At 44.8% G+C, this 27,249-nt stretch overlaps 5 protein-coding genes and 1 non-coding gene across 9 annotated transcripts in view; 1 reads left to right on the plus strand and 5 right to left on the minus strand.

The window, feature by feature from the left end:
• Positions 1-800: 800 nt before the first annotated feature.
• Positions 801-2,581, plus strand: trir (telomerase RNA component interacting RNase). The gene is made up of 3 exons (XM_041957447.1): positions 801-1,619; positions 1,975-2,046; positions 2,135-2,581. The coding sequence occupies exons 1-3, from the start codon at positions 1,353-1,355 to the stop codon at positions 2,240-2,242; spliced, it is 447 nt and encodes a 148-aa protein (XP_041813381.1). The 5' UTR covers positions 801-1,352; the 3' UTR covers positions 2,243-2,581.
• Positions 2,582-2,688: 107 nt separating this feature from the next.
• Positions 2,689-13,435, minus strand: ubn2b (ubinuclein 2b). Of its 2 annotated transcripts, XM_041957680.1 has the most exons (17): positions 12,796-13,435; positions 11,726-11,854; positions 11,507-11,608; positions 10,556-10,687; positions 10,301-10,407; positions 9,545-10,040; positions 8,941-9,011; positions 8,717-8,846; positions 8,248-8,354; positions 8,029-8,139; positions 7,802-7,945; positions 7,619-7,669; positions 7,482-7,524; positions 5,453-6,748; positions 4,224-4,431; positions 3,604-3,672; positions 2,689-3,337 (listed from the first exon to the last, which is right to left on the minus strand). In XM_041957680.1, the coding sequence occupies exons 1-17, from the start codon at positions 13,108-13,110 to the stop codon at positions 3,291-3,293; spliced, it is 3,558 nt and encodes a 1,185-aa protein (XP_041813614.1). In that variant the 5' UTR covers positions 13,111-13,435; the 3' UTR covers positions 2,689-3,290. The 2 variants fall into 2 exon arrangements, with proteins under 2 accessions (XP_041813614.1, XP_041813616.1); XM_041957682.1 differs by lacking the exon at positions 3,604-3,672.
• Positions 13,436-15,371: 1,936 nt separating this feature from the next.
• Positions 15,372-18,077, minus strand: rpsa (ribosomal protein SA). Of its 2 annotated transcripts, XM_041957106.1 has the most exons (8): positions 18,026-18,077; positions 17,284-17,455; positions 17,006-17,124; positions 16,454-16,699; positions 15,987-16,115; positions 15,728-15,887; positions 15,602-15,622; positions 15,372-15,511 (listed from the first exon to the last, which is right to left on the minus strand). In XM_041957106.1, the coding sequence occupies exons 2-8, from the start codon at positions 17,414-17,416 to the stop codon at positions 15,417-15,419; spliced, it is 903 nt and encodes a 300-aa protein (XP_041813040.1). In that variant the 5' UTR covers positions 17,417-17,455; positions 18,026-18,077; the 3' UTR covers positions 15,372-15,416. The 2 variants fall into 2 exon arrangements, with proteins under 2 accessions (XP_041813040.1, XP_041813039.1); XM_041957105.1 differs by having other exon boundaries at positions 15,372-15,622.
• LOC121621521 lies at positions 16,769-16,908 on the minus strand. Its single transcript, XR_006007632.1, has one exon. It is a non-coding gene; the product is annotated as a small nucleolar RNA SNORA62/SNORA6 family (small nucleolar RNA).
• A 1,669-nt stretch (positions 18,078-19,746) lies between the features above and the next one.
• On the minus strand, positions 19,747-24,518 carry LOC121621170 (mitochondrial glycine transporter A-like). Its single transcript, XM_041957517.1, has 8 exons — positions 24,165-24,518; positions 23,345-23,427; positions 22,282-22,406; positions 21,964-22,048; positions 21,667-21,846; positions 21,092-21,260; positions 20,793-20,953; positions 19,747-20,644 (listed from the first exon to the last, which is right to left on the minus strand). Exons 2-8 carry the CDS (start codon positions 23,357-23,359, stop codon positions 20,522-20,524), a joined length of 858 nt encoding a protein of 285 aa, XP_041813451.1. The 5' UTR covers positions 23,360-23,427; positions 24,165-24,518; the 3' UTR covers positions 19,747-20,521.
• A 1,067-nt stretch (positions 24,519-25,585) lies between these two features.
• Positions 25,586-27,249, minus strand: part of LOC121620490 (myosin-9-like) — a 30,700-nt gene continuing 29,036 nt past the window's right edge. For both annotated transcript variants that reach the window (XM_041956540.1, XM_041956539.1), the window contains one exon: positions 25,586-27,231. In XM_041956540.1, the coding sequence (XP_041812474.1) occupies positions 27,123-27,231 (109 nt within the window). In that variant the 3' untranslated portion in view covers positions 25,586-27,122. The remainder of the gene's footprint in view (positions 27,232-27,249) is intronic.

The raw sequence follows: 27,249 nt of genomic DNA on the forward strand, positions 1-27,249 counted from the left end.
CACTGACTCAACCGTGTATACAAACTGACCCAGAAGGATCTGAGAGAGAAGACTGATCCAGATTTTATCACCTCTGTTCTTCTTGTGGGTACACTTTAATTCTGTCCTGCTCTAAAGGCCAAACAGATTAGTCAGACTTCTCACATCCTTTGTGCAACCGCCTGAGCAGTTGGGTGAGATGGTGAAAGCATTGCTTATCTATCACACCACTTTCAAAAGGCATGAAAGACTTGATAACCAGCTAACCATCTAACTACCCAACAATTAGTCACGAAGCAAAATCACATACCTTCAAAAAGGCATGTTGGAGACAAATATAGTGCTTAACTGCAAAATGGTTGTTTAATTTTACAAATTGTGGTACAGACTTTTAATCTAAAATTCCTGTTTCCTAGAATAAGACAAACTTGTAATAAAGCAAATCCAGGGAACTGCAATATACTGGAAGGTTTTGGGGGTATATATATATATATATATATATATATATATATATATATAAGGGGGGAAAACATATGATTGCACTGATTCCCAAGGGACGAGGTCAAATGGGGTGATAACAGCTATAGATTAATGAGTTCTAATATATTACAGCAGAGGACAGTGATAAAGTATGTGTGCAGCTGTACACGTTCAAAACGAAAGGTTTCTACTTTTATGTGGAAATGCAACATTGTTCAACTCAAGCAGAGCAGCAACAATAGGCTAATGAAGGCGCCATTAAGAACTTAAGTATCAGTTTCACTTCCGGCGCAGCAGGGGGCGCCACGGCCACGACGTGACGTTTTACCGGAAATCAAACATGGCCGACTGCGAATACTGGATGGCGAAAGTTAGCGAGAAGCGTTGGTAACATCTGCTAACCTCCCAGTCTGCGCTGCAGGTATTCGATCCCTGTTGTACCCTTTAACTGCATTTTTATATGTGGGTGCTTCCCACATATGAATTGGATGTTCGAGTTGAGGTTGTTCGTGCGTGAAGGCCTTACTAAACCGGCAGTAGCCCGCAGCATTAGCCGCGCTAGCAGCCGAACCAGCGCCTGCTTTTGTTTTTGTCAGTGGGTAATGTTATGCGATAGAGGGCTGACGTTGTGAAGCGTTTTTAGCCTTTCTTATCACGATTTTGTTTCTTACAAATTAGCATTTTTTCCTGAAGCGGACTTTATATCCGTTTAGTTAAACTCGGGGCTTTTTATATTGTGTTGCGGGTGGGGTCCACGACGTCTTGCAGCGTGTCTGGAGGCGCTCCACATTAAAGGCCAACTTCGCAACAAAGCCATACTATTAAGTAAACGGGCGCATATCCGCTTTGAGGCGCTGGACTTTGCCTGTTTATCGGCATCACACCCAGGAAACATGGATTCAAAGCGGGCACAAGGCAAACCCCAAACAAGCGGCGGCAGCGGTGACTCGAGCTGCGGCAGCCCGGCGTCCCCCTCCAGCAGCCCCGCAACGATGCCCGGGGGAAACGTGTTCGCTAACGACGGCAGCTTCATGGAGATGTTCAAGAAGATGGAGGAAGAGAAGAGGAAAAAGGAGACGCAGCAAACAAGTGGAGAGGCGAGAGCCACAGAGCAAGGACAGACACCAGTGGAAAAGAAGCCCCCTCCCGTGACGAGCTTTGTAAGGGGTTTGGCAGTTGTAAGATGAGATAGCAGTAGTTCAACACACATCCAAATTGACGCACCATGCACTGATTGACAGTCTTACTCTAACTGGCACTAAAGTTAATACATTGTAGCATTTCGCACACATGCCAGTGCTTTTGTTATACTGAAATTATTTTATGAACACGTTGTGGCAATATGTAATATTTGCAGACCAGTCAAGACTAGGGATGCTCCTCACTGATGATGGTTTCGCTGGTGGTGCGGCAAGAGACTAAATGTAGACCTTCTGCTCTGGTGTAGTCTCCTTCATTGGCAGTCCATCTGCAAGGGCTCCTATAACGGTTTCAGTCTTCTATCCCCTAACCCAGGTGGGGAAACGCAGAGGCGGTGTGTTCCTAAAGACCGGCATGGTTGCGAAGAAGCAGAAACACGACACAGAGGTAAGCGGGCTTTTGTGGCTGGCTGGCAATTTGTATCATGTTCTCTTGACTCCACCTTTTGATCCCCCTGTGCCTCCTTCTCCTGCAGGTCGAGCCAGGCAAGAGCGATGCTTGGTCAAAGTACATGGCTGAGGTCAAAAAGTACAAAGCCCACCAGTGTGGCGACGACGATAAGACCAGGCCTTTGGTCAAGTAGGTTCCAAAAGGCAGACGTGAAGCGACAATGTTTTGAGGGGAAAAACCATCTGGGAGAAGCTCTGGGAGGGCCGGCCAATCCTGACCTTCTCATACTGCCAGTTCAAGTTACCTTTCACACGCAGTCTTTCACAAACTGCTTAGATTGACAGACCGTTTTCCCTTTTTGTATTGTTTTTGTCTTGCTTGTTATTTGTTGGACTCTGCTAATTTGATCCGGTGTCAAAAGGTATTTCAGGAACATTCGTTCACATTTGTCTGGGTTAAGTTGGGGTTCATGAATACTTGAATTTGATTTAATAGTCAAATCAAGGTGTCAAATAAATATACACTGCCCATTCATGTGTGGTGTTGTGCCTCAGTTACATTAGAGTCAGAGGACTTAAGCTGTAGGGAGTCCAGAGGAAAACAGTTCTAAGTATTCTATGCTTACATCAAATTACTCCATTGAAGGGAAAGATTTTAATTAAAAGTAGGTTTGAGTTCTATACAGAAAAGAATTCATTCAAGAATTCAAGTACAATGAAAAAGTGTACAGCTCTCATTGGGGGAAAAAAAGCTCAAATTCAATTTGCAGTTTACATTTCTTACAGGTATCAGTGATAATTACATTATGATAAAAACAGCACCAAATAGACACACTGACCATGCATCAGAGAGGGAGACATACAAAAGGCACCCTTTCAATCCCACCAACCACGCTCATTCAAACCATCACACACACACACACACCCTCACTCACCTAAAAATCCCATTCATTCCTTCTCCCTGTCCACAGTGATAAAGGTCTATCTTGTAAACATTGACAAACTGTATTTGTCATTTAACAATTCTATGAAGAATAGTACTTAAAAGTTATCAAATTGTTTTAAAAAGTTATATTTAACTGTGGTATTCATGAAAAGTTGAGCTGATCTCAGATCAAGGATCTTAAGTGTAACCACGTCCTCATTTCAGACCCCTACTACAAGTCCATCTGTCACGGTCCATCCTGATTTGTCCCAACACTTCATTAGACAGCATCCGCTGGGTGGTGAATTCCAGCTGCATCATAGAGTCTTCCTTTTAGCGTCTCCTCCCTGGCTTTGACTCACATCTGGATAGGAATCAAATAGTTCTTGAAAAGTCAGTGAAAAACATTGACAGACACATAAAGAACACATATGACAGAGATTGGACAACAGCTAAAAATGACTACACAACAGGCATGCGGTTACCAACAGACGAGCAGAGAACAGAACGGACCAGACGGAAAAGGACAACCTGAGACAAAGCACACCAGACACTTGAAGAGAGAAAAGGAGGGCAGGGGAGGGAGTAAATGGAGCAGGCTTTGAGGGTGGAGGAAGGGTCAGATTTTACCTGAGAAAGCGAGCTGCAAGTGAGGAGGCAGAGCAACCTGAGACCCTGACTGGAGACTCTTATACAGATCTGAGGAGACAGGACAGGGGAACAGGGAGGGAGATGAGGGATGGACAGATGCCAACAAGATGGGGAGGGAAGAGGGGGAGGTTTGGAGAAGGAGCAAGATGGCATAGAGGTCAAGGACATGTAATGACAGCCAAACAGAAGAGGGGGTAAAGATAGAAGTGAGACAGGGTGAGTGACAGGCGGAGAAAGTAACCAACATGGGATTGGCATAGGAGTGCAGAAAACAGAAGGAGAAATTTGGGGAAATTAAGCAAACAAAATGGAATAATGTCAAACAGGAGAAAAATCACAATCTGACACACGATATGGTGATAAAACAGATGATGCTCTAACATACAACACAAAACATGGCCTATACAGGACATCCAAACAGACGAGCAGAGAAAGCTACACACAGTGCCGGCCTGATGTGTCAAAATATTTCATTTTAAATCAACCTGACAGTATTTGACACTATATTTTACACTATATTTAGAACCTGCCACCACTCTCAGATGTGTGTGGTGCATCATTTCATTCATCCACGTGTCTGCCCTGCGTGCGTCACTCACTCTGGGTCAGGGTGGAGAACGGTGCATTGCTACTGGCCGCAGAGCCACTGGCTGCCGCGCCGGAGCCTGCTGCACCCAGCTGAGGCAGGTTTAGCAGCGGGGGGAACTGGAAGGGCAGGGACACGGGCACCAGGCCCCCCAGCATCCCAAACCCCAGAGGAAGAGACGAGGCGGAGCCCAGCAGACCGCCGCTACCTGCCGTGGAGACCTGAGCAGATTCGAGACGTTGTGTCAGGAAACACAGGAGCTGTTTGTGAGCAAAGTTAAGTGGACAACGAGTCTACAACACCTTATTCTGATAACCCAGCTTACCTCTTCCCAACCCTCTCCCACACACTGCATTTGACTTGCAGTTCACTCAAGTCATAATAAAATATTCTCCGACTCAGCAGAGGTGGAACAAGTGCTCAGATCCATTCATTGTTGTCTTAAATATTTACTACTATCGACTGCTCTTTGCAAGCCGAATTGCCCCATGAGGACATTAAAGCTTTACTGTGCTATCCTCTGCTGAAGCATTAGTCGCAGTACTGCAATGTAAACACATATTAAAGACCTTGCTTAAGTAGAAGTGTGAGTATTATCCCCAAAACGTATCAAACGCAAAATACTCATTATGCAGCAGAACGGGCCCTGTCAGTATAATCCTGTATAGAGGGTTATGTAGTTATTATTATTGACATTAACTTAACATGAGCAGCATTATAAGAGAACTCATGTTTACTACTATATACTCTTTATAGCTACTGTTTAGTTTATCTACAATAATGTGGGGCTGCAACTAATGATTATTTTCATTATGGAATAATCAGCCAATTATCCTCTCAATAAACCATTTCATGTAGAAAATGTCAGAAAAAAACTTCTCAGAGTCCAAGATGACGTCCTCAGATTGACTTGTTTTGTCTGAGCAGCTGTACAAAACCCAAAGACATTCAGTGTACAACTGAGGAAAGCTGCAGATCCTCACAGCCAAGAGGTGGCAACTTATAAATGTTTGGTACTTTGGCTTGAAAAATGACTGCGACAATTAATCCATTATCAGAATAGTTGCCGGTTAATTTTCTGTCAACCAACTAACTAATTGTTATACTTCCAAAATAATGCATCTGTAAAAATGTTTTTTTCTGAATGGCCAAATTACTACAGTGCATGTAAATGTGCTGAATAATAACGCATTTGGACAAAAGGAAGCAGGTTAGTGTTCCGGACATGCTGGCAGTACAGACCTGTGGCAGCTGAGAAGAGACAGATGACGATGGGACAGACGCGACCGGCTTGGCCCCCTGAGATGTCCCGCCCCCGGGCCTCTGACGCTGGCCTGGGTTGGCAGAGGCTGTTGTGGGGGAGGCACTGGATCCTGAATGCTTGCTTATGGATATGGTGTTAATAAGGCTGGTGTTGGTGGTGCTGTTGTTGATGGGGGTCTTCTGGCCACCTGGAGGAGTGTAGCTGCCTTGCCCCGGCTTGGTTACTCCTCCTTGGGCACCTGAGAACGGCGGGCGGAACCCTGCTGCGCTTTTGGGAGTGTACTGGTGTATGGGGGGGGTTGCCTGAGACCTGGGGCTTTGAGAGATGGAGGGGGAGACTGAGGTGGTAGTGGTCACAGCAGGGCTGGGGGTGCGGGGAGTGAGTTTGACGATGGGCGGGATGCTGCTGTGGGTGGACTTGGTGAGAGTGGCGTGCATAGGGGTGATGAAGTTGGACTGAGGCCGGGGCTGGGACTGAACTCCGGGGAGCGTCTGAGAGAGGGAGGGGGACGATTTACTCTGCGGGGTCTGGGGGAGGCGAGGCGACTGGAAGGTTTTGGGGGTCATGTGTGATTGGGATGGGAGGGCGTGTGGCCGAGACTGAGGCGATGTGATGATGAGAGTGTCACCACTGTTGGCTTTATTATTATTGCTGCCTTTGAGGAGGCCAGAGGGGGGAGTGGAGACCCCCATCTTCGATCCTGGGGCCACAAGCGGGGACGCAGTGGGTGGCGGACGTGGTTTAGGTGGCGATGCCGAGGCAGGCGAGTTGGCTTTAGCCACACCCACACCCAAAGTTCTCTGAGTGTTCAACACCGAGTGTCTGTGCGCCTGCACCGTGCCCTTAATCACCCCCATCCCATCCACCCTCACCGAGGGCAGAGGGGAGGACGCGATGGAGGAAGGCCGAGACAGAGAGGTGGAGGAAGACGAAGAGGTAGAGATGTAGTGAGGTGCATTGGAGCTGGGAGTGCTGACAGAGTTCTTTTTCTGCTGCTGCAGGATTGGTGAGGCGTGGTGAGTAGAGGGGTTGGTGGCGGTCTTGGGTCCATCCGGGGACGGGGGGCTGTCCCCGTGGGCCAGGCCCTTGGCTGCGTTGCCGAGGATGGCCAGGGCCTGGGAGATGGAGTCCAGGGAGGGAGCCGTCAGATCCTCGTCGAGGGAATCGAGACATATGGGCTCAGACGGTGACTGAGGTGGTCGCTTGGCAACCTGGGCTGCAGGGGAGGGAGTGGCACCCACTGAGGGGGCGGACCTCTGCACCCACACAGCCTCCTAGAAGTACAAATTACACAAAAACAACATTTACACGAACTGCACCATGACTTCACTACACATTTCCTGGTCATATTAAAGCAGTGGCAGGCATCACTGGGCAAGAACTCCATGATAACCTTTCAGCATATTGTAATTCAAGCGGTCTGAGAGAAAACTGGACTGCTGCGTCTCCTCCTGGCTCCGCTTTCAGGCTTTAGAAAATCTAGCCCGTGACGGGACACTCTGGCCAATCACAGGTCATTTCAGCGAGAGAGCATTCCAATTGGCTGTTCAACAAATGCAAATGCGCGTGCACGTCCCTTAAGATGGTGAAAGTCTAGTCTCACGGGGCCAGAACAACCTCCACACTTCATTTCAGCGCTGTGCCAGCCTGACTTATTGGTGGAAAAACCAGCAGGAAATCCTGCATCTTGCGACATATATTGCCTACATGGCATGAAGCACGAAACATGTGCGAACACATCCCAGCTCCGCACGGAGCTTTGGGCTCATTCTGTTCGATGCCATGGCGCTCAAATCGACGGGTGGTGCAGTCGTTGCCTACTGCAGATTTACAGAACAGATCCACATTGTCTCAAGTCTATCTAATAACACTACTCACATGTGCATATGTACATTTAAAAACGCTTTATAAGGACCAATTGTATCGCTCTAAGGCTGCGTTCACACCTACACGCACAAAGTAATGTGCAGTCATGTAACAAGTTACAGCCAAAAAATTAACTCCAACCTTTGGCTTGGCCTTGGGAGTAGGGACCATCTTCTTCTTTGCTCTGGATTGACAAAAAACAACACAAGTGTGTGAGAACAAGTTTGACGAGTCGGAGTTGTTCTGAAGAAAAATGGCTGATAAGTGACATGACTCACGTGTAGCCTGTGAGGTGACCGTGAGCCATGATGCTCTCTTTGAACAGCATCCTGTAAACAGAAATAACCCATGTTGGACATATCAATACGAGAGAGGGAATACTCAGCTAGCCAGCAAACAGAAGGTGGGCCATTGCTGGAGACCTATAATATAGCAGGTAGCTGCAGTGAAGAGACACACACCTGGCCTGCATCCAGCCCTTAGGCCACAGAGGTTTAACTTCAGTCTCCATGAAGGCTTTGAGGTAGTCTTCTAGAGACAGCGAGTTCTTGCCCTCCAGCTCATAGCAGCTCAGCTTCACCCGCACCAGAGTACACAGCAACGACCTGGAACGCACGCACAGATCTACAGTAAGTACTCCATCGATGCACGTCATGTACATTTCCAGCCACCTCAACTGTCAACTGACCTGAGTTTGTCGTCCCAGAGAAACTTTTTCCGTGGGCCCATCACCCTCTTCCCTGGCTTCTCCTCATCATCATCCTCTGACCCGTTCTTCTCTCCCTCCTCAGACTGCTGCCTGTGAACACAGAAATAAACCTCATAAAGATATATGTGTAGATGCATTGATTCTGACCATTCGGACACAAAATCATAGCCACGGCTGCTTCTTCTTCTTCGCCCTTACTTTGCCACTTTAGCGATGCAGTCCATGTTGTATCGAGCGATCTGCTCCGGCATCACGCTGCACACCGCCAGCTTCAGCTTCAGCAGGGGCGTTCGAAGGCGGTCATCCTGGGCGACGGGGATGAGCACAGTCAGAAATCACACACGCATATGCTGGCCGGCACACTCGTGTGCTAAATATAGAACAAGATAACAGGCGCAGCCGGCAAACGCAGCAGTAACAAAAACAATGACTTCGCTTTTCACGCAGCTACATTTAGACTGTGCTATTTATGTTCTGTGAAATACTGCGTAATATTCAACATCCAAGCTTCATTTGCTGATCAATTTAATAGAACAAACCGAAAATGTATTTATTTTTTGGTTGAACAGTTCACATTACCGATTGTTAAGCACATCACATATCCTCCAGTCTTCCTGCACTGTGGTCTGACTCTATCCTGTCTAAGAATAATATGACTCCCACGCACCTGAATGTTGAGGCTGAGCTTCTTAAGGCGTTTGAGCAGAGCTTCTTTATTGCAGGGCACAAAGGCCTCCAGGTGAGAGTAGACGGCTGAACGCACCTCTGCAGGCTGCTCCTGAACCTGCAACTCAATACTGAAACACACATACACACAAGCAGATGTCAGAGATTTCCATGGTTTTACATTTGTTTTCATAGCAGACTGCAAAAATGAAAATCTAAACTCACTCCAGCAGGATGTTGTTCATGTCCAAAGTGAAGAATTTCTTCCTGCCCTCTTCATCGAACAGACGGGACGCCTGCGCCAGGAGACAAGCATTAGACAGACTGAAGTCACGTCTTTGTTCGTCCTGTCACAGACTTGACAAACAGCGCTATTAAAAATGGCTGTTTAACCTCTTTGTGCCAAATACTGTCAGGGTGGTTTTGTGCAGCTGTCACATCAGAACAAGAACATGACTTGTGTCATGAATAATCCCAGTCAGGTTTAATTCACACTAAAGTTTCCACAATTAGTTACTGAGATAATTAGCCAGTCAAAGGAAAATTAAGCTGCCATTCTTTTGATAACCAATTCATCCTTTTAGTCATTTTCATGAGTTATTTTCTGCTTGTCCTAATTAACAGCATAATAAATTGACTGAAATCTTTGGGTTTTTGATCGTTGGTCAGATTGAGATTTGGGCTCTGGGAAATTATACTGCATATTTTTCATTGTTTTATGACCTATTTCTAAACAAAACCATGAATCGTTCTGCAGCTGAATCAATAACGGCAATAATTCTTATTTGCAGCCCTGATCTAAAACATGTGATCCAGGGGAAGTTCATACCGCTCTCAGGTCTTCAATGCGCTTTGTGAGTGGGGCTGGGAGTCCACCGGGCAGAGGGGGAGGGGTCATCACACTACCCTGCGTCACTCTGCTACCACCCGCTTTATGTGCCATCCCAAACGCGCCGTTCTCTCCCTGCACTGGACTGGAGGGCTGAGGAGAGTCCAGCATCCCAAAGTCCAGGTCACCCATCATGTCCTGCAGTATGTCGTTATTGGCTGAGCCCAGCAGCGACATCACGGCCGGGTCGGCGGTCAGGTCGGCCATGTTGCAGTCGTTGCCGCCAGCAGCCTTGGAGTGGGTGTTGAGGAGCGCGCTGTTGGCGTTGGGCACTTTGGTGTGGGGCCGTGGCAGACCGGCTGCAGCCAGGTTCTTCTTGCGCATCTCTTCCTTCTCCCTGGTGAAGCGACGTAACATGTTGGCCAGGTGGAGAGAGTCCTTCATCAGCTTCTTCCTCTTTTTCTTTTCTGGCCGATGAACATTCAGAGCTGAAACTCTGCCACAACACGAGACACAGTAAGAAGAAAGACAATCAACTGACTTGCACAGAGAAAATGTACTGAGTTCAGGAATGAATCTGTGGTGATTAACTCATTGGGAGGAGGAAGCTGCTGATTGGGAACTTCCTATAAGAGAACTTACACATTTAAGTGCTTGATCACACAGAATTTAGAATAGAGGAAATATTCTATGCATGAAAAATATTGGCGAAACAACAAGCCAGGCATAAAACACTGAAGAAAAACTAAATCTCACCCGGTCTTCGGTACTTTATTCTTTCTGGGTTTCTTGTCCTCCAGAATTCCACCTTCTTGCTTTTTCCTGCGTTTCTTTATCACCCGCTCCTCACCATCTTTCATCTTCTGCACACAGGAGGAAAACATTAGGTTCATTAATATAGTACAACGACAGTCGGCTTCAGTGCAGTAATAAAACGAGACATATTTGACTTTTTAATGTGCACAATCTGCCTGTATGCACCCTTCAGAACATGCTCATACAAGAACCTACCTTGAAGTGATTATCCTCCGTGCCAGCATTTTCTCCCTCAGAGTCAGACGCTGCTCTGAACTGCAGAGTGCCTGTGTTGATGTAGAAGCCTCCATGTTTTGTGGTGAGAGAGGCTGGTACCAGCTCGTCATACTGAGGCCAGGAGAGAAGTATAATTACTGTTAGTTTTCTACCACTGCACTGCCCCGAACTTTCACCAGTGCTTAGAAAAACAACAAAAATTACACTGCCCTTGTCCCAAATATATTCCGCATCATTCTTAACTGTATGCACTGTATTGTAATCTTTGTGGTGCACTGTTTTTGCACTTTGTATACAAGAAAATAAAGTTTTTAAGCAGTAGGTCTAACAGAAAAGACGTCTGCCATCAAACTATTACTTGAGAAGCCCGGTGTTACAATTAAACTTAACCAAGAGCAACAAACGTTTTCTCATGGATTTATTTACTTTCTAAAATCTTTCTAAAGCAGCTTCACCACTGAGAACAATTCATTTTATTTTTTTTGTACATTGCATTGTCGGATAATGCCATCCATGATAACCACACTCAAACAAATCAGTAAATAAACAAATAACTCATGCTTAAATTACAACTTAGTGTCGTATACTTGAGTGTACTTACTTTTGTTACTCTCGTGACATACTCAAACTAACAAATATTATGTAGTTATTGAAGTTGGGACACAGTATGTGAGTTTGTGTCAAAGAGAAATATGATAAGATGACAACATGCATGTGGACAAAAACACACTTGATCCCAGTTTCAGTTTCAACCCAAGACAGAAAACTTCAGAACACCACAAAAAGTAGAACTGAAACACTAAAAGGATTGTGTAGACACACACTTTGGAATTTTAGTTTTTTTTCATTTTCACTATTCAGATATATAAGTGGCAACCTATGAGAAAAGCTGAAAGTAATGTGTGTGCTTTGGCAAAAAAGGGAACTCACAGCCTCTGAATTGTCTATGAAAGGGTCAGTCTCATCATAGCCATAGCCAATGTCAATGAGATCCTGCATCCTGTCCTTTTTCTTCTTCTTTGGGCCGCCACCCTGCAAACAGAGGCAAAACACAGGGACCACAAACATTTAGAAAACATACATTAGACATCCATACAGTTACAGGTGTGATAATATTATATTTATACATCTTCAAAGTACAACACTCACATATTTGTTCTCAAATTTCCTGGCCAGCTCCTCTACCTCCCGCCTCTCCCTGTCATCATCGGCAAAGGGGTCGTTGGGGTCCAGGGGAGGAGTGAGTCCTTTAGGGACTGCTGATCCTGCAAGCTTTACCTGAGAAAAACAAGGAAATTGACAAAGGAATGAAACGACAGCGAGAGGCTTTTCATGGTTTTCTTAACTGAATACCTATTCTCACCGATGTGTATGAACATCATCAGTCTTCGCACATGATGATCTGTTTCACGAGAAGTACTACTAAGCCCATGGAAAGCAGCTGTATAAGTTCTTGTGTGTAATTATGAGATTCCAGCTTGTAAACAGAGTTCAACATCAAATTTGTAATTACAACTGGGAAACTTGACTTTTCTGAGAGCTCTGATACATCTGGTTTAGCATTTCATATTATAGAAGCGCCTGAAAATCATGCCAACAGGGACACCTCCCATCAGCCAAAGTAAATCTAATGGATATAGTGTAGTACTGCCAGTGTACAGTATTTGTAACCCTCACTGGATCACGTGTGTACTCACGCAGCTGTCTTAAGCAGTGATGTGGGTGCTTGCAAGTCGTAAACATGGGATTTTTTTCACATCTCTGCCATCCATCCCACATGATATGAACACAGTGTTAGCCGGAAACGGAGGGTCTAACAGAGGCGGAGCATCCAGGGACTAAAATTCAAGACATCTCCGCATCTGCCTTACCAATTTCCTGTTTCTCGCAAGTCACCAAACTTTATGGAAATGCAATACCAAAATGGCTTCATTACCCTTTTCACATGCAACTTCTCATCCTAAACACTGGCTAACTTCCTGTCTTGGTTTATCTATCCAGACTTTGGCCCAGGGTCATAATAAATAAACACTGAGCATAGGAATAGTAGTTATCCCCTGGACCACTGTGCCATATAAGCCCAACATGTGCACAATGAACACTTTAAAGTAAATAACAACATCTCTACGTGTGACAGCGCAGCACTCCTGGAGTGATGCAGGTTAGGCCCCTCCTGTGCTCACCATGGTGCCTGCTGCGCGGCTCCACTCTCTCCTTACCTGAGAAAGAGTTGAGTTGACCAGCTCGCCGTAGTTGAACTCCGCCGACGCTCGTTCATTTGGCTCGGTCAGCGGCAGGTTGAGGCGGACGGTAGGCTTCACCTCCTCGGTCTCGGCATCGCCTCCTTTCGTGTTACCAAACAGACCTCCGCCACCTCCTGACCCGACCGCCGCGGCACTTCCACCTCCATCTTTCCCAAAAGTGATGTCGATGGCCTCATCTTCGCGGCGGCGCTTCTTGCTGGACTCCGGGGTCGGCGGCGAGGTGTTGAAGGACGAGATGGTAACGAACGGCACTTTCCGCGGCTCTGCCATTTGACGCTCCGTCCGACGACCGGGCACGCAAAACCGGGGAGCGTCGCACTCCTCTGAGCCGCCGCTGGCAGGAAAGCTAAACCTGGAGATGGTCGACAAGTACAGCTAGCTCGTTGCTCTGCTAGCTAGCTTCCTCAGAATGAGTGCTGCAGGCAACACAATGACTTTTATCTCTTCTCAGCCCGTATTAATCCATATAGTAGTATCCGTGGCACCGACCCCGTCACCTACGAGGGACTTAAACAGTGGGAAATCGCAGTTTTGAGTGCTTCCATTAAATTGGTTGTTAGCTACCGCAAGGAGGACTCTGTAGTAGCCATCTTGATCATTATTATCATTATTCAGTGGCTGGGCGTGCGTATGAAAAGAAAGCGGAAGCCGGGGAGGAAAGGGAACAGCGTTTGTCCAATGGCAGAGCTGAAACACGCCCACCTGACAGACTAGCGCGAACGTGCAGGAGATGATTGTTCTGAACAGGCGGGATGTCCGGACCCTGAATGCCCCTCTACTGTTTACTAAAAGCAGGAGTTGCACTGTATGCCGGATGATTAGCCTGTCCTGGTTGCTCGTAAAATCCGGAAAACAAACATTCCCTCATCCCTCCTAAAGCTACAGAGATGATACAGCCGCAGAGGCTACACATCAAGTTTTTGATCACACTTAAATATCTGAATGAATAGCTTTAATATCTGAATGGATAGCTTTAATATCTGAATGAATAGCTTTTACAATAGAAATAGCAAATTTGGATTGATTTTTCAGAACAGGGATTTGCATCTCTCGTCTATTTTTCAGTCTCTCAAAGACTTTCTTAGAAGTACTATGACCTGGATGAATGGGAATCTCCACAGACCTATTTTTCAGTCATAAATGAAAAAATTTAAAGGCATGCTTTTGAAAAATCTAGGTGATTGGTAAAACCCCCAAATTACTGAATGTAGTCACAGTTTGATCTCATATAAACCCCCTTTTTCAGACATGTAGCTGTGCTGGTTGTATGTTACATGTTCCCGTCCATCTGCTCAGTCCTCTTTCTGGTGATGTTGAAGTTTGTCACCGCCACTGTGTCTTGGAAATAGGTGTTAGTAAACTACAAACTACACACAGAAAACGGTATTTTCTGCTGCGAATGCAGTGTTTTTTAATGACACAGTGAAGTTCAGTTAAAAGTAAGAACCACTGGACATGTGGCCTTTTCAGCTTGTGTCCCTTTACAGTGATGCAAAGTTTACTGATGTCTATGACGTGAAAACAAAAAAGAGCTTTTTCCCCCTTTTTTGATGTTGTTATAAGTTGCAGGTAAAAATCCACCTTGGTTCTTGTGCAGCCACCTGTTGATTGTGGTTTTCTACTGAAATCAGTCGTCAATCAGTGAAATTTTGTTGATGGCAGTTTTGGTTACAGTCTCTAAAGCATAAAGTTTTGCTTTTTGGCAAAGGAGCCCCCCCAAGAAAGTTGCAATGTACACTCATCCACACCATGTTATTTCCACCAACAGACCAAATTATTGCTTCAATCATATTTTGATACATTCATTCACATAACTGCAAAGGCCTAAGTTGCTTTGGGGATACACTACTGCACATAGACCTTGACTATACCAGCCCTACACATGGGTAAACTGTTTAACACGCAAGTTTTCCCAAGTTAATCAACATCTAGTCAACTAATCCTTCATTTTGTGTTGTGGAAATGTTTTGTAGTTTGTCCATTAGGTTGAGAGCCTGGCATTTTTTCGAGGCCTATGTACCATTTGGGGTCAGGTATTACAGGTCAAACATGTCAGCAAGTAGCTGGGCAGTCCTCTGCATCTGTAATAGTACCGACTCTGGAAAGCACAGGCACCCAATCACGTCTGCTTCCTTCCCTGCCTCACCTGTAGTGGACTGACAGTCCACTTAGTCATACACAGTCTTCACCACTTGACAGTCCTCATTTACATGTTCCACTTATATTAATGTAGTTGTCACTAAACTCTGATGTCCTCCAGTTTATCACTGGTCATTTTTATTACACTTTAACCAAAGTACATAAGTTTTACACTCAACTTCCTTTATAACCATTGGTGGTAATGAGGGGTTTGGCTTCATACTACACTGAACACAGTGAACATTGGTGTACTCACAGTATCAGTATTCATTATTTTAAGTGTCACAAGTTCCACTGGCTTTATAGACTTCAGCTGCATTTGATGTTGATTTAGAGGAACATTACAGTTAACAGGGACCTTCAGAAAACAAATAAACAACAGAACAACAAAGTCCAAGTGTAAAAAACACTGTTTTATTGTTGCCATTGTCAACAATTTAAGACCAGTCAGAAGTGGCACCACCCCAGTCAGATGCCTGGGCAGTGGGGGCAGTGGACCAGTCCTCTGTGGCAGGCTGAGTACTCCAGTCCTCTGCAGGGGAAAGAAAACAAAACGTTAAGTAGACAATTAACACTTCTACGTTCAGATTTTTCCATATTAACTCATATGAAAATACTTCACCTGTCTTCACGGCCGGTGCAGCTGAAACAAAGTAATCAAACAGTTATTGACAAATAAGGCACAAACATCAAATTTCACTTTTGTCATGTTTGAATAAAGATGCAGTTTTGTCAAAAGAAAACACACCTGCAGGGAACTGCTGGATGGGCACAGATGGCACAGCAACACCTTCAGACCAGTCAGCCACCTCTGGTTGGGTGAACTCAGCTGCAGGGGCGCTCCATTCACCCTGGAACTCCTCCTTTCCGACGGCCTTCTCAGCTGCAGCCTGCTCCTCCTTCTCAATCTGCATTGAAAATACAGAGTGCAGTGTGCAAATCAACCCACCTAACCTATACAGCTACCTTAAGCCAGTGTGCATCTCTCAAAGTACACTGTGTCTTACCTCTTCAGGGTCTCTGTAGAAGTACAGATCAGGCATGACTTCCCATGGGTGCTCCCTGGAGATGGTTCCCCTCATCCTTAGAACCTCCCTTGCCAACATCCACCACATCAGACCCACAGAGTGGTGACCCTGAAACACGGGCATAGATTGGCTATGGATAACCACAAAGTAAAATACCTGCTGTGATTTATATCTTTTAGGTTTCATAATTTCCACAAAAGGCATGAAGATCTACAAAACAGTTCGCCTTTTTGTGGCAAGTTCTCTACATCCACCCCCCTGGCTTAGTTCAGAGAGGGGATGTTAGAGGCCAAGCACTTTTATTTAGCACACATCCTACACCCCGCACAGCACAGACAGGACCGCACCGGGCTCTAACAGTGTGCAAGGCTTTACTGAAAGAAAGGAACATTTAATTTCCAGAATTTGTCAATACAAGATTGAGTCTTGCCTTCAGCTGGTCTCACCTTGTTGTTACAGGGGATGGCAATGTCCACGTATCTCAGTGGGGAGTCAGTGTTGCACAGGGCAATGGTGGGGATGTTGACGTAGGAAGCCTCAGTCAGTGGCTGATGGTCGGCACGAGGGTCTGTCACAATCAGGAGGCGGGGCTCCCTGAAAGCTGCCTGGATCTGATTGGTGAATGTACCAGGGGTGAACCGACCATGGAAGGTGGTGGCACCAGTGGCGGAGGCAAACTTCAGCACCGCTCTCTAAAACGGACAGAAAGAACAAGTTACTCAATTTTCCTTTATTCTCATGATTCTTCTTTTTGTTTGACAAATTGTGGCGCAGGTCACTATCAAACCCCAGTCATGGGACAGCAGTCCTCATGGTGTTAGCGAAAACCCGGCCCGCTCACTCTTGCACACTTCCGACACCAGAACACCGACATCAGTGCCCGGCTTTAACAGTGTGCATGTCAAAGTTACTGTACTGATGTCCCACTATGTAAAGCAGCATTTCTACAGTATAATAAGATGATCAATTAGAGCTCAGGCATTTTTTTTTAACTTTACCTGTCCAGTGTTCCTGGAAGAGATGACACACACATCAGCTGGGTTCTCAATGGCAACAATGGCCCTGGCTGCCAGCAGCAGCTTTTCCCAGGTCTTCTTTAGGTTAATGATGTACACACCTGGTGATTGAGGGGGGAGGAGATATTCTTACTATATAGCCATTTATAACATGCAAGAGTATCATCATGGTGTAAAGCCCTAAAAAAAACAGCTTTATCCTGCTTAATCTGTTTGAGTCCCAGGGTACAATAATTGCTACACCATCTTCCACCACTCACCGTCGCTTTTTCTCTTGTACACATACTGATCCATCTGGAAGTCCAAGTTGGTGCCTCCCAGGTGGGTTCCTGCTGCCAGGAACTTCAGCACATCCTCCTCCTTCATCTGAAGGACATCCAGACCTCCGGACATCGTGACCACTTTCCCTGCGTAACGAGTGAGATGGGAGAGCTGGGAAAAAGACGAAAAGTATTGGTCAGACAAAGTTACCGTCAGGTTTTAAGTGCCAGCAGTTTAGAATGAAAACTTCAGTTCAATTTGGTGTCACGAACATCATGACTATTTAGTTTTCTTGTTCCGGGAAGTCAGAGCACAACGTTGGCTACAAACGCTGGAGCCTCCGCTTCTAACTGCAGCAGGCTAATAAGCTTTAGCTAAAGGTATCCGGGCATTAGACGACATTTAAGATTGTAAACCACGCTGCAACCTAGGGTGTGCCATTTTGCCCGATTCTTACTTTTCTAATGGCACACTTTTAATTGTATTTCGTCAGGGACTGTCAAGCTTGACCAGTATCTAAAACCAGGCGCGAGGGGAGCACTGCCAGTGGAGCGCGTGTCGAAAGCTAGCAAGTTAGCTATGATGTTAGCATTATGTACTTTGGGGTAATTTAGGACGCTACACACACGAGAAACGGGACTTGTGCCGCCCCACAGGGTGCTTTATGTTCACTCTACCATTACTTTGTTTATTTGGCATCATTTAAAGGTTTATTACCGAAATCTGACCGTATAAACTTACCACGAAACAACGCCGTATGGAAGTCAGACCACACGGTGGAAAAAGAGGGCGCTGGGAGGAAATGACGCAGTATTAATACCAAATTTCCAAGCGTGTGATTGGCTGGTTATTGTGAACGTGGTTGATGTACTTCTACAAGTTCGCCACCAGGCGGGGCTTCATGCTCTATGTTCTACTGATAGGAGTGGAGGTAACGGGAGGTCGGATCACGGGTCGGATGGGTATCCCATATTAAGACAATGGGGATGGAAAGACCATATTAAGACAATGCTGAGACGCTGGCTTCTCGGTGAAAGACTGACCTGTGTTGCAACTATATTTGCTAGAGATAAAGAGTTCCAGGCAAAGGGGACATAATGTGTACACACTGACACAGCGTGTTGAGAAATAATTTCAAAGAAACGTGTCTTACCCGCAGAAATTATGAAATTTTCTGTAATCCTGAAAACACATGAATTCATGTCGTGATGAAGCAGTTGTGATGGAAGACTGAACAGAGCCATAGGCAGGTATGTAGATTTGTTGGTAACGATTCAAAACTTCAGTTTGGATGAATGTCAAGGACATTAGAGCAAATGAATCTTACAAATAAGGCTAAGGAAGAATGGGGTGGAGTGTCACATGGTGCAATAACATGTTTTGGAGCAGTTTTCTTGGAAAATCCAGGTTGTCAACACATAGCCTGTCAAACTATGGCCCATAATCCTGCCACAAATTCACACACTGTCAAATTCCCCTTTTACTCACTGATCTACCAGTCAATACTGTCAATAGTGGAAAAAGTCATACACAGCTTGTCAAAATGCAACGGACGAGAGGCCAACACATCAGTTTAAAAGTCAAAGATTATTGATAGAAAACTTCCCATTATTGGCTTTATAGAGAGGTTTATGCATCTGATAAAGTGCAAACACATATTTGGAGACAAAATCAAATGAGTCTTTATGAAGTGAAGTTGTCATATTTTCTGCCATATATATATAGTATCGTAGCTGATCTGTAATGACTAATTAACTTTGTGTCAGCAGATAGCTCACCTTTAATAGCTTAATGTCTTACTTCAGCCTGACAAGTCTTCAGTTCTTGTCCCTATTTCCTATTCGATGCCATGCCACCACTCCCCCTCTGCTGCTTATCTCTAACAGTACTATGAAAAAATCTTTGGCCTTTATGCTCTGACAGTCCTCTGCAATATGCTGAGCAATATGCCTTTCTAATCTCTTGGAAGTGCCATTGATAGTTTGACACCACAGCTGAACCAGTCAGCCATTGTTTTATCTCCTGTCCAATTAATGAGAGAGAAGTGACCAAAGTGCAGATTGTGCATTTCAGGTACATCAACTAAAGTTAGAAGGAGAGAGTTTTTATTTTTAATAAAATGGGTATCCATTCTGCTATTAGTCCTTTTATTTTAGAAAAGGGCTTAATTCACTCTCCATCGCTGCTATCTGACCAATAAAAGATAACCAGAAGTATCAAAGTAACATGTCGCTGAACCTCTGAGTTGAAATTATCTTAATGTGTCAAAACAACCCCTGTCCAGCCTGGGCATGAAACTCACCATGTCATGAGACACAGCTGCCATATCACACGCCAGCGTTTCAGAGGTCAGCCAGGCCTCAGGCGTTAATATGAGACTGTCACTCTGTTACATCATTTAATCATTTACACTGAAAAAAAATGGCTTCATGTTCCACATAGATATATTGTAGAGTGTTTTATTTTCTTAAACATCCTTAAAAAGGCAGAACAGTTAAACAGGGGTCAATACCTTTGCACGAAAATACACTTGAACAAATATCAAAACAGAAATCATTGCATTTTAAGGCAGATTAATTTACTACAAGCGCATATTATTTAGTCTTACAAACAATATCAGAATATAAACATACACTGTGTTATTGGAAAGGCATTTACAAGCTTCTGGGTTTTAAATTGTGCCATGAAAGGACTGCAGGGGGTTAAAGTGCATTATAGAAGCCTGAGCCGTATCTAGGACGCTGTCTTGAGTAATGATCATTTGTGTCACTGCACTCTTTGAGATTGTGTGCACATAATCTGAAAGGCAGGAAATCCCGCTGAGGCCTTTCCAAAAAGTGGAACGTTCCAGTCCAAACACTCATGAAGGATCAGACACAACTTGTAGTGCAATACAGAATGTCAAAGCAAACCTTTGTTATTTTAAAGAGTTAATAAGCATTGGCCGAAAAAATCAGCCATAACCCAGCAGAGCACATTTCAGAGAGCAAATTCTCCACATCTCTCTTATAAAGTGCGTGTTAGTCATTTAGACAAAAAGTGGACGCTTTCTTCAAATCACCAGTCTGCATCTCTTGTTACGGCGAAATGCTGTAAGTCACTGAAGGTCTTTGTTGCTCTTACGGGCAAAACATTGTGAGGCTCAGCTGCACTTCAGCAGCTCCTTCCTGTTCACTCACTGCTGGCTTGACTTTTTTTCTCGTCTTTCTTTCACAAGCGTCTCATCAGCTCTCCCCTTCAGGACTTCAGTCCCACATGAGCCATCATCTGCTCGTACACTGTCCACGCCATGGCAGCCATCATGGTCCTCCTCAGCGCCCGTGGAACTGCCCCTCTAAAGAACCCCTGGAGTCCGTGTTCCTGAGAGAGAGAGAGGGCGAGATGCAAGAGCAAGGGCAGGCGTCAGATATGATCACTGATAGCATCACGCAGTCATGGCTGCACAGTTGACGTACAGTAAATCTGTCCAGCAGCAAGATAACGAAGCAGAAAACACGAGATGTGTTACCATGTAGATGTATCTGGTAGCCTCTGCTGTCCTCAGCTGTGGATTCACCTGGACGTGTGTTTTCACCACATCGGGGGGCTGGGTGATCAGGGAGGCCAATATACCCGCCAGGATCCCGCAGCTGAAGTTAGCCAGTGGGGCGGAGGCAGACGTGCTGATTTCTTCAGAGAAGATAGACAGCAGGCGTTTTACTTTAACAACTAAATAGTCTAAATAAGATCAACATCTACTGTTTTTGCGTCCTTCAAAATAATGATATGCTGCACGTTATTACTGAATGACCTCAGGTGTATGCTCACCTTTCGGCAGCGAGGCTTTGGTCTGGCTGTAGAACATGACGTAGATACCAGAAAAAGGAACATCTCTGAGGAGAGTTGCCATCAGGCCAGAGAACAGAGCAGCAGGACCTTCAGTCCGACACACACTGCGCAGAGCCCCTGTCACGCTGCCATAGCTGTACCTGCCACACTGAAACACACACATTTATGACACAGCTGTCCAACATTATGTTTGTCTACAGACAACAAACAAAACCAAACCGCATTGTGCAACTCTTTCATATGGCATTTTGCTGTTTGTCTGGATTATAATCTTTATGATTTATATCGTGGAACTTGTGACTGTTCGTTCAAGCAAACTAAGAGATGACCTTCACTTGTCTGTGCATGCAGTTTAAAATGAGACCAGCTTGTTTCATGGATATCAGCGGGATCAGTTGCAGCTCTGCAGAGAGTGAATACACCCTTAAGTTTCTTCAAACACAAATTGCTGTTTTTGACCTATCACATTTTGGGATCTCATGGACACTCAGGAACTGAGCTAAACTTGGCAAAAAAAAAACAAAAACACACACACACACACACACAGTGCTTACTTCATAGCGTGTCTTGATGACAGTGACCGGCAGCATGAAGACCCCCGCCACCGTCCGGGCACCACCTCCCATCAGCATGGCCTCCATGGCCCCTGGGCTTGTGTCCTGGAAGAAGTGCTGCTTTAGAGAGTAGTAGGTGCTGAAGTAGATCCCCACTCCTGGGATGGTCCGAGCAAAGGACTGGAGGAGCAGACGGGTTAGAGTGAGCAGAGTCAGGAAAGGGAAAATCTAAAGCTCGCACACTCAGACGACTTTCAATACGACATGGTGATGGAGAAAAGACAAAGACGCTCTAACCGGTGAAATTCCTTTCCACAGTCCCAGCAGCCTCTCTGTGCGCACCACGCTCAGCAGCACAGTCACCATCCCCACTTTGCCGGAACTGAAAGAGACACAATCAGATAAGCTGATAGAAGGGGGATCAATGGTGAATAATGAACAGTTTTCATGTGGGGCCCATGTGCTGCATGTGTGATACAAAGTTTAGCTTCTGTTTATCCACTCAACAAATCAGTTTTTGGAGATCACAAGGCAAGAAAGCATGTGATGCAAGCTAGCAATACTGATAATTTTGTGTGTGTGTGTGTGTGTGTGTGTGCGCGTACACGGACTCACCCAGGCTGCATGTTGCTCTGCAGAGTCTGCAGACGGGTCTTGACCAGGTCGAGAGGTTGGAAAAGCAGGGTGGAGCAGGTGCCGCTGACGGAGCCACACATGAAGGCTTTGATAGCCGGGTGAGCCTGAGGTGAGGGGAGGGGAGGGGCGGTTAAAGACAAAAAACAAGCAGAGAAGAGGAACGGAGCAAAAGAGGTGGGAGAAGAGAAAGTGAAGGATGAAACGATGGAGGATAGACAGGACACAGCTAATAATCATTTGATTTACAGCATTAGCATTGCTAATAGGTTTGTGCACTCCTTGAATGATTACACAGAGATTGTTGAGTAATTATTTTGCTCTCGAGGACCTGGACCCCAGAGATATTGATAAGCCACAAGAGATTCAACACTATCACTTGGAGTAGTTATGTAACATTAGTCATACTATATTTAGATGGTGGCACGCAGTAGTGATACCATTAGAGACCCAAGAGACTGTTTCCATGTTTTATCTTTCCAAAGAAATGAAACATGCACCAAAATGACATGAATTCCTCAAAAATTGGTTCTTTGAGGGCGTTAACTGTTTTATCAATTATAGTTTTTTCTGTTTGTTTTTTTTGTCAGGTCAAAAATGAGGCCCGCAGTATTGATGCAGCCAGGGGATTATTTAAAGCGCAGGTTAAACTAACATTTTGAATTTTAATTTTACTTTCTTCTTATTTTCACAGCCTGCAAATGCTGTGCCAGGCAGTGACGGGTGAACTTTGCCATGTCCGTTTTGATTGCTCAGCTGTGATGTAACGCAGTTTGCCTCCCAAAACCCATTAATGCTGCAGCCTTTTACCTGCCCTCCCTCACATTATCTGCAGCTCTGCAGCCACCTGTTGCATGTGTGCTCAGAAAGACGAAGGGAAAGCATGTCATGATGACTGAAATCTCTGTCAGACAGGAGGCCCTGACCTCCACTTGCATACTAAAAGGAAACGGCAAGGATGATCCGTCTGATCATGCCTCATCACTTATCACTAATACCAGTTAAACAAAAGTGTTCATGCTTGCTCCAGCTGGAAAAAACTCACCAGTGACAGTTCCATAGTTCTTCAGGACAATGGCGCTTCAGCTTTTCAGCTTATTGATTTTTCACGCTCTAACGTACACACACCTAAAAAAAACACAGAGGAAAGCATTGAGTCGTGTTGAGTCTTGGCGTACAGAGCATCTCTTGCAGGTGATGGTGGAGCATGTGCACAGTCATGCTTTCTGTATCAGGCTGCAGAGGATTAAATACACACAGCAGGCTCAATATTCAGATCAACTGACCAACACCATGTTTCCCATTAGTGACCACCCGATACACAACGCCCAGCTATTCATCAGCTCAACAAAGATCACTGCGCTTCTTATTAGGATGGATCTGCTGCATGTCACTCTGCTGCACGTTTTTCACGAGTGTGTGAGCTGGTGCAGTGTGTGTGTGTGTGTGTGTATTAGGCATGATGCACTGGATGGATTCAGCACAGGGGGTCTCAAAAGTCTGGCAGCATGTGTTTTCTCCTTTGAGCGATGTTTTGGTTTGTTGTCCCAAATTGGAAATTTGCAGGGTTAAAGGCTCTTGTTGAAATTTTTGGAAGACTCCATGTGGACAACACATTTATTCTGCTTCACCCAAAGAGGCACAGGAAAGGAAATGAAAGCAGACATTGTCCATTACCCAGCAACACCAATAAAATCTGACAATACATTGACAGAATGCAGCTCAACCATTCAGAAACCAGACCTGGACACCAGATCAGGTGTGCTACACTTGATTGTGAAGATGGTACACTGTGTGACATCTGCATGTGGTGCCAGGGTTATCAATCGAACAAACAGCATACAAATGCTTGAGGTGTTGCTTACCCTCTGTAGCGAGTCTGCAGCCACTAGTTAGCTTCTAGCATAATCCTTGCATTCTTCAAAAGCGTTCAATAAACACGCAAACAGCAGGTGAATACACAGTATACATGAGGCTTATTTGAAAGCCCCCCCTGTGTGATTAAAACGATATTCTTCTTCTTCGTCGCTTCCCTCTGACAAGGCACCGGATACGCGCTTCACTACTTTGTCGCTGTCAAATTCTCCCTCCGTCGATGACCCTAAAAACACCACCAACGAAATTAAATGTCAGCGTCAAACTTCCTGACCGCCTGTAAAGACTCGAGCACAGAAACAATTGACCGTCTCCAGAGCTCCGCGCTGCAGACATGAAACAGGCCAGCAGCTCCGCTCATTGAGAAGTTAACCGGCCGGTTTCTGTTTGACGAGGCGGCCAGGAGTAACTGAGAGGAAACCCCGCCCATGTACGAACTACTGGTTCCTGATTGGTTAACCAGCCAACCTTTCACATGAATCTTAACCAATTATTTCAAGACTTCAGTGAAATAGACGTCAGGGAACTTGTGCACGCCTCCTCAAAAACTCGGTCGAGGCAGAACAAGTGTGTGTCTTTAGTGGAATACACAATCAGGCAAACACACACATTTAAGGAAGTGTTTCTCTGAAAATAAAACCATTTAAACATCCCACATCTTAAACCGTATATTGGGAGCGATTTGATGCATTTGTCCACATTTTATTTAAATAAAAGTACAGAAGCGTACATTAAAAATGTACGTACAGTAAAAGTACTAGTAATGCAGAATGACTCCTTCCACAATCTCTAAATACAATATTCTCCTCTTATTACTTTTTAGACTTATATTTTTATATATAGTTATTTGGGTTTTAGTTATGTAAAGCACACTTAATTGAGTACGAAGTGTGCTATAGAAATACACTTGACATTGCTATTCAATTATACGGGATTAGAGGACATTAAAATATTCTTCAGTACCTTAAACATGTCCTTTCCACCACTGACTCTATATTAAGATATAACCGGGACATCTTTCATTCACGGGTTCAAGCAACAGAAAAAGTACTTTAGAAAAAGTAAACAGTGTATTATCCAGTGTTGAAATGAAGGCAACAGAAACATGCAAGAGGAAAAATGATATCAAAAAGAGCTCTCACCTAATTTTTCCCTCTCCTGTTTACTATATTTGACTCACTGGTCAAACTGGTTTTGACTTGCTGGTGCCCTGCTGAGCCTTTTAGAAAGCCATGACTGCCCTCTGCTGGTGGTGACACATCATTTCATAAACAACTTCAGCCTTGATTAAGTTCAACTCTGGACTTTCCTTGGCCTTTAACCCTTTCTCTGAAAACACTGACTTAAAAGCCTCCTAAAGCAAACCTCAGCATGACATGAAATGAAAAACAGAACACAAGAGGTCAACATGTAGCAGTTTAGAAAGCCTCTTTAATTGCAATAATACCAACATTTCACAACATGATTTCCATTCCAGAGGTGCACACAGATAAACATTAATGAAGACTTGTTGGAGATGCAGCTTTTCTTCTTTTTTTTTAATTTCCATTGTTTTTAAGAGCACTGTGAGCTGTTTTTCTCAAGTAACAACACATTCCTCTCACTTCCCAGCAGTGTGAGCCAAAAGCCGCCCCTGAGCACAGCCTGTGAGGGGTTAACATCATCCTGACACAAAGAGCTTGTATATCTATAGTACTGCTCATCTCGCGAGTCTACTCAATACTTGACTGCATGTCGGCTCGCATGAAGCCCAATCAGCCAGAGTATCGTGAACAGAGGTTACAGTGATGAAGTGCGTCCCTTCCTCCTCAATCTGCCTTTGGTTTGCAGCAACCTCAGCTACTCCTCCTCCAACAGGCTGTGCTCGGAAAATACAGTGTGTGCTGTGAGTAATAAGCTACCCCACCACCCCATTTAAACTTTACCTTCAACATTAAGGAAAACACTGATAGTGATAAATGTAAAAAAAAAAAATGTCCAGAAAAAAAGCCAACAACCCTGCCCTGTAGAATGCAGCTATATTTAAGGCCTTAGTGTGTGTTGGCTGTCTGTGCGCTTACTAAATGAGCACAAGCACAGTTTCACCAAAACTTGCAAGCCTCTCCATGAATGGTTCAATGAAACACAAATGCAGTGGTTTATAATGTCTAGGCTTAAGTGTTTTTTGTCATCTCAGTGCAAAATTAAGAAATTTCAGCACAATCAAATGCCTCCAGTATGCGTCAATGAGTCTCCAATTATGTTATTTGATATCTGCCTCCAATTTTGTTTCCACATGAAATGTCTGTATATCAAATTCTTAAGCTCAAAAGCGTAGTCACGAGCACTAACTGCAGCTAAATTGATAGAATACATTTCAGCATATAAACCTTCATTATAAACTGAGGCGAGAGCGCGAGCATAATAAACATGAAGCACTTCCATTCTTAACCATTATAAAAATTTCTGCTTTAAATACAATTCTATAGATCGAGATATTAACTTTGGTCCCCTTCCAGTAATCCTTCTTCATTTATGTATACTTCTTTCTTTGTTTTCCCCTCCTTCAATTAGAAAAATAGATCCTAAGTCAGGACTATTATAACTGGAATGTTTCCTTATAAAAATATCATTTTACTGTTTTTTTCCCAGAGAATGAAAAATCAAGCAAAACAAAAATTTGGCCCAAAAATAACGTGTGTGTGTGTTTGTCAGCATGGTGATTGTCCCAGTTTACTGGCTTCTGTATGTGTGAAAGTGTGTTAAGAATGCATAGATTGTCAGTGTTGAAGAGATCAGACTGTCGCAGGACTACACTTGTCGGCTGAATCCCTGTCTCTAGTTTCAACAACATTCTCGTGTTTGTGTTCCTCTCCGTTCAGTAGGTACAGTAATGTGTGCTCAGATGTGAATTTGGGTCGGTCTATTTATGATGCAGTTCTGAAGGAGTCGAGTGGCACTGCGGCTGTTCATTCAGGCTTGGGCTCGGAGGGCTCGCTCTTGGGCTCGCTCTCCTCGTCGCTTTCGATGCCAGTACGGGGAACGGTGCGGCGAATGGTAAAGGGGAGGTCGCCACGCCTAAAAGAGAAAATAAAT

This window comes from Chelmon rostratus, chromosome 17 (assembly GCF_017976325.1).
Source record: "Chelmon rostratus isolate fCheRos1 chromosome 17, fCheRos1.pri, whole genome shotgun sequence".
NCBI lineage: Eukaryota > Metazoa > Chordata > Actinopteri > Chaetodontiformes > Chaetodontidae > Chelmon > Chelmon rostratus.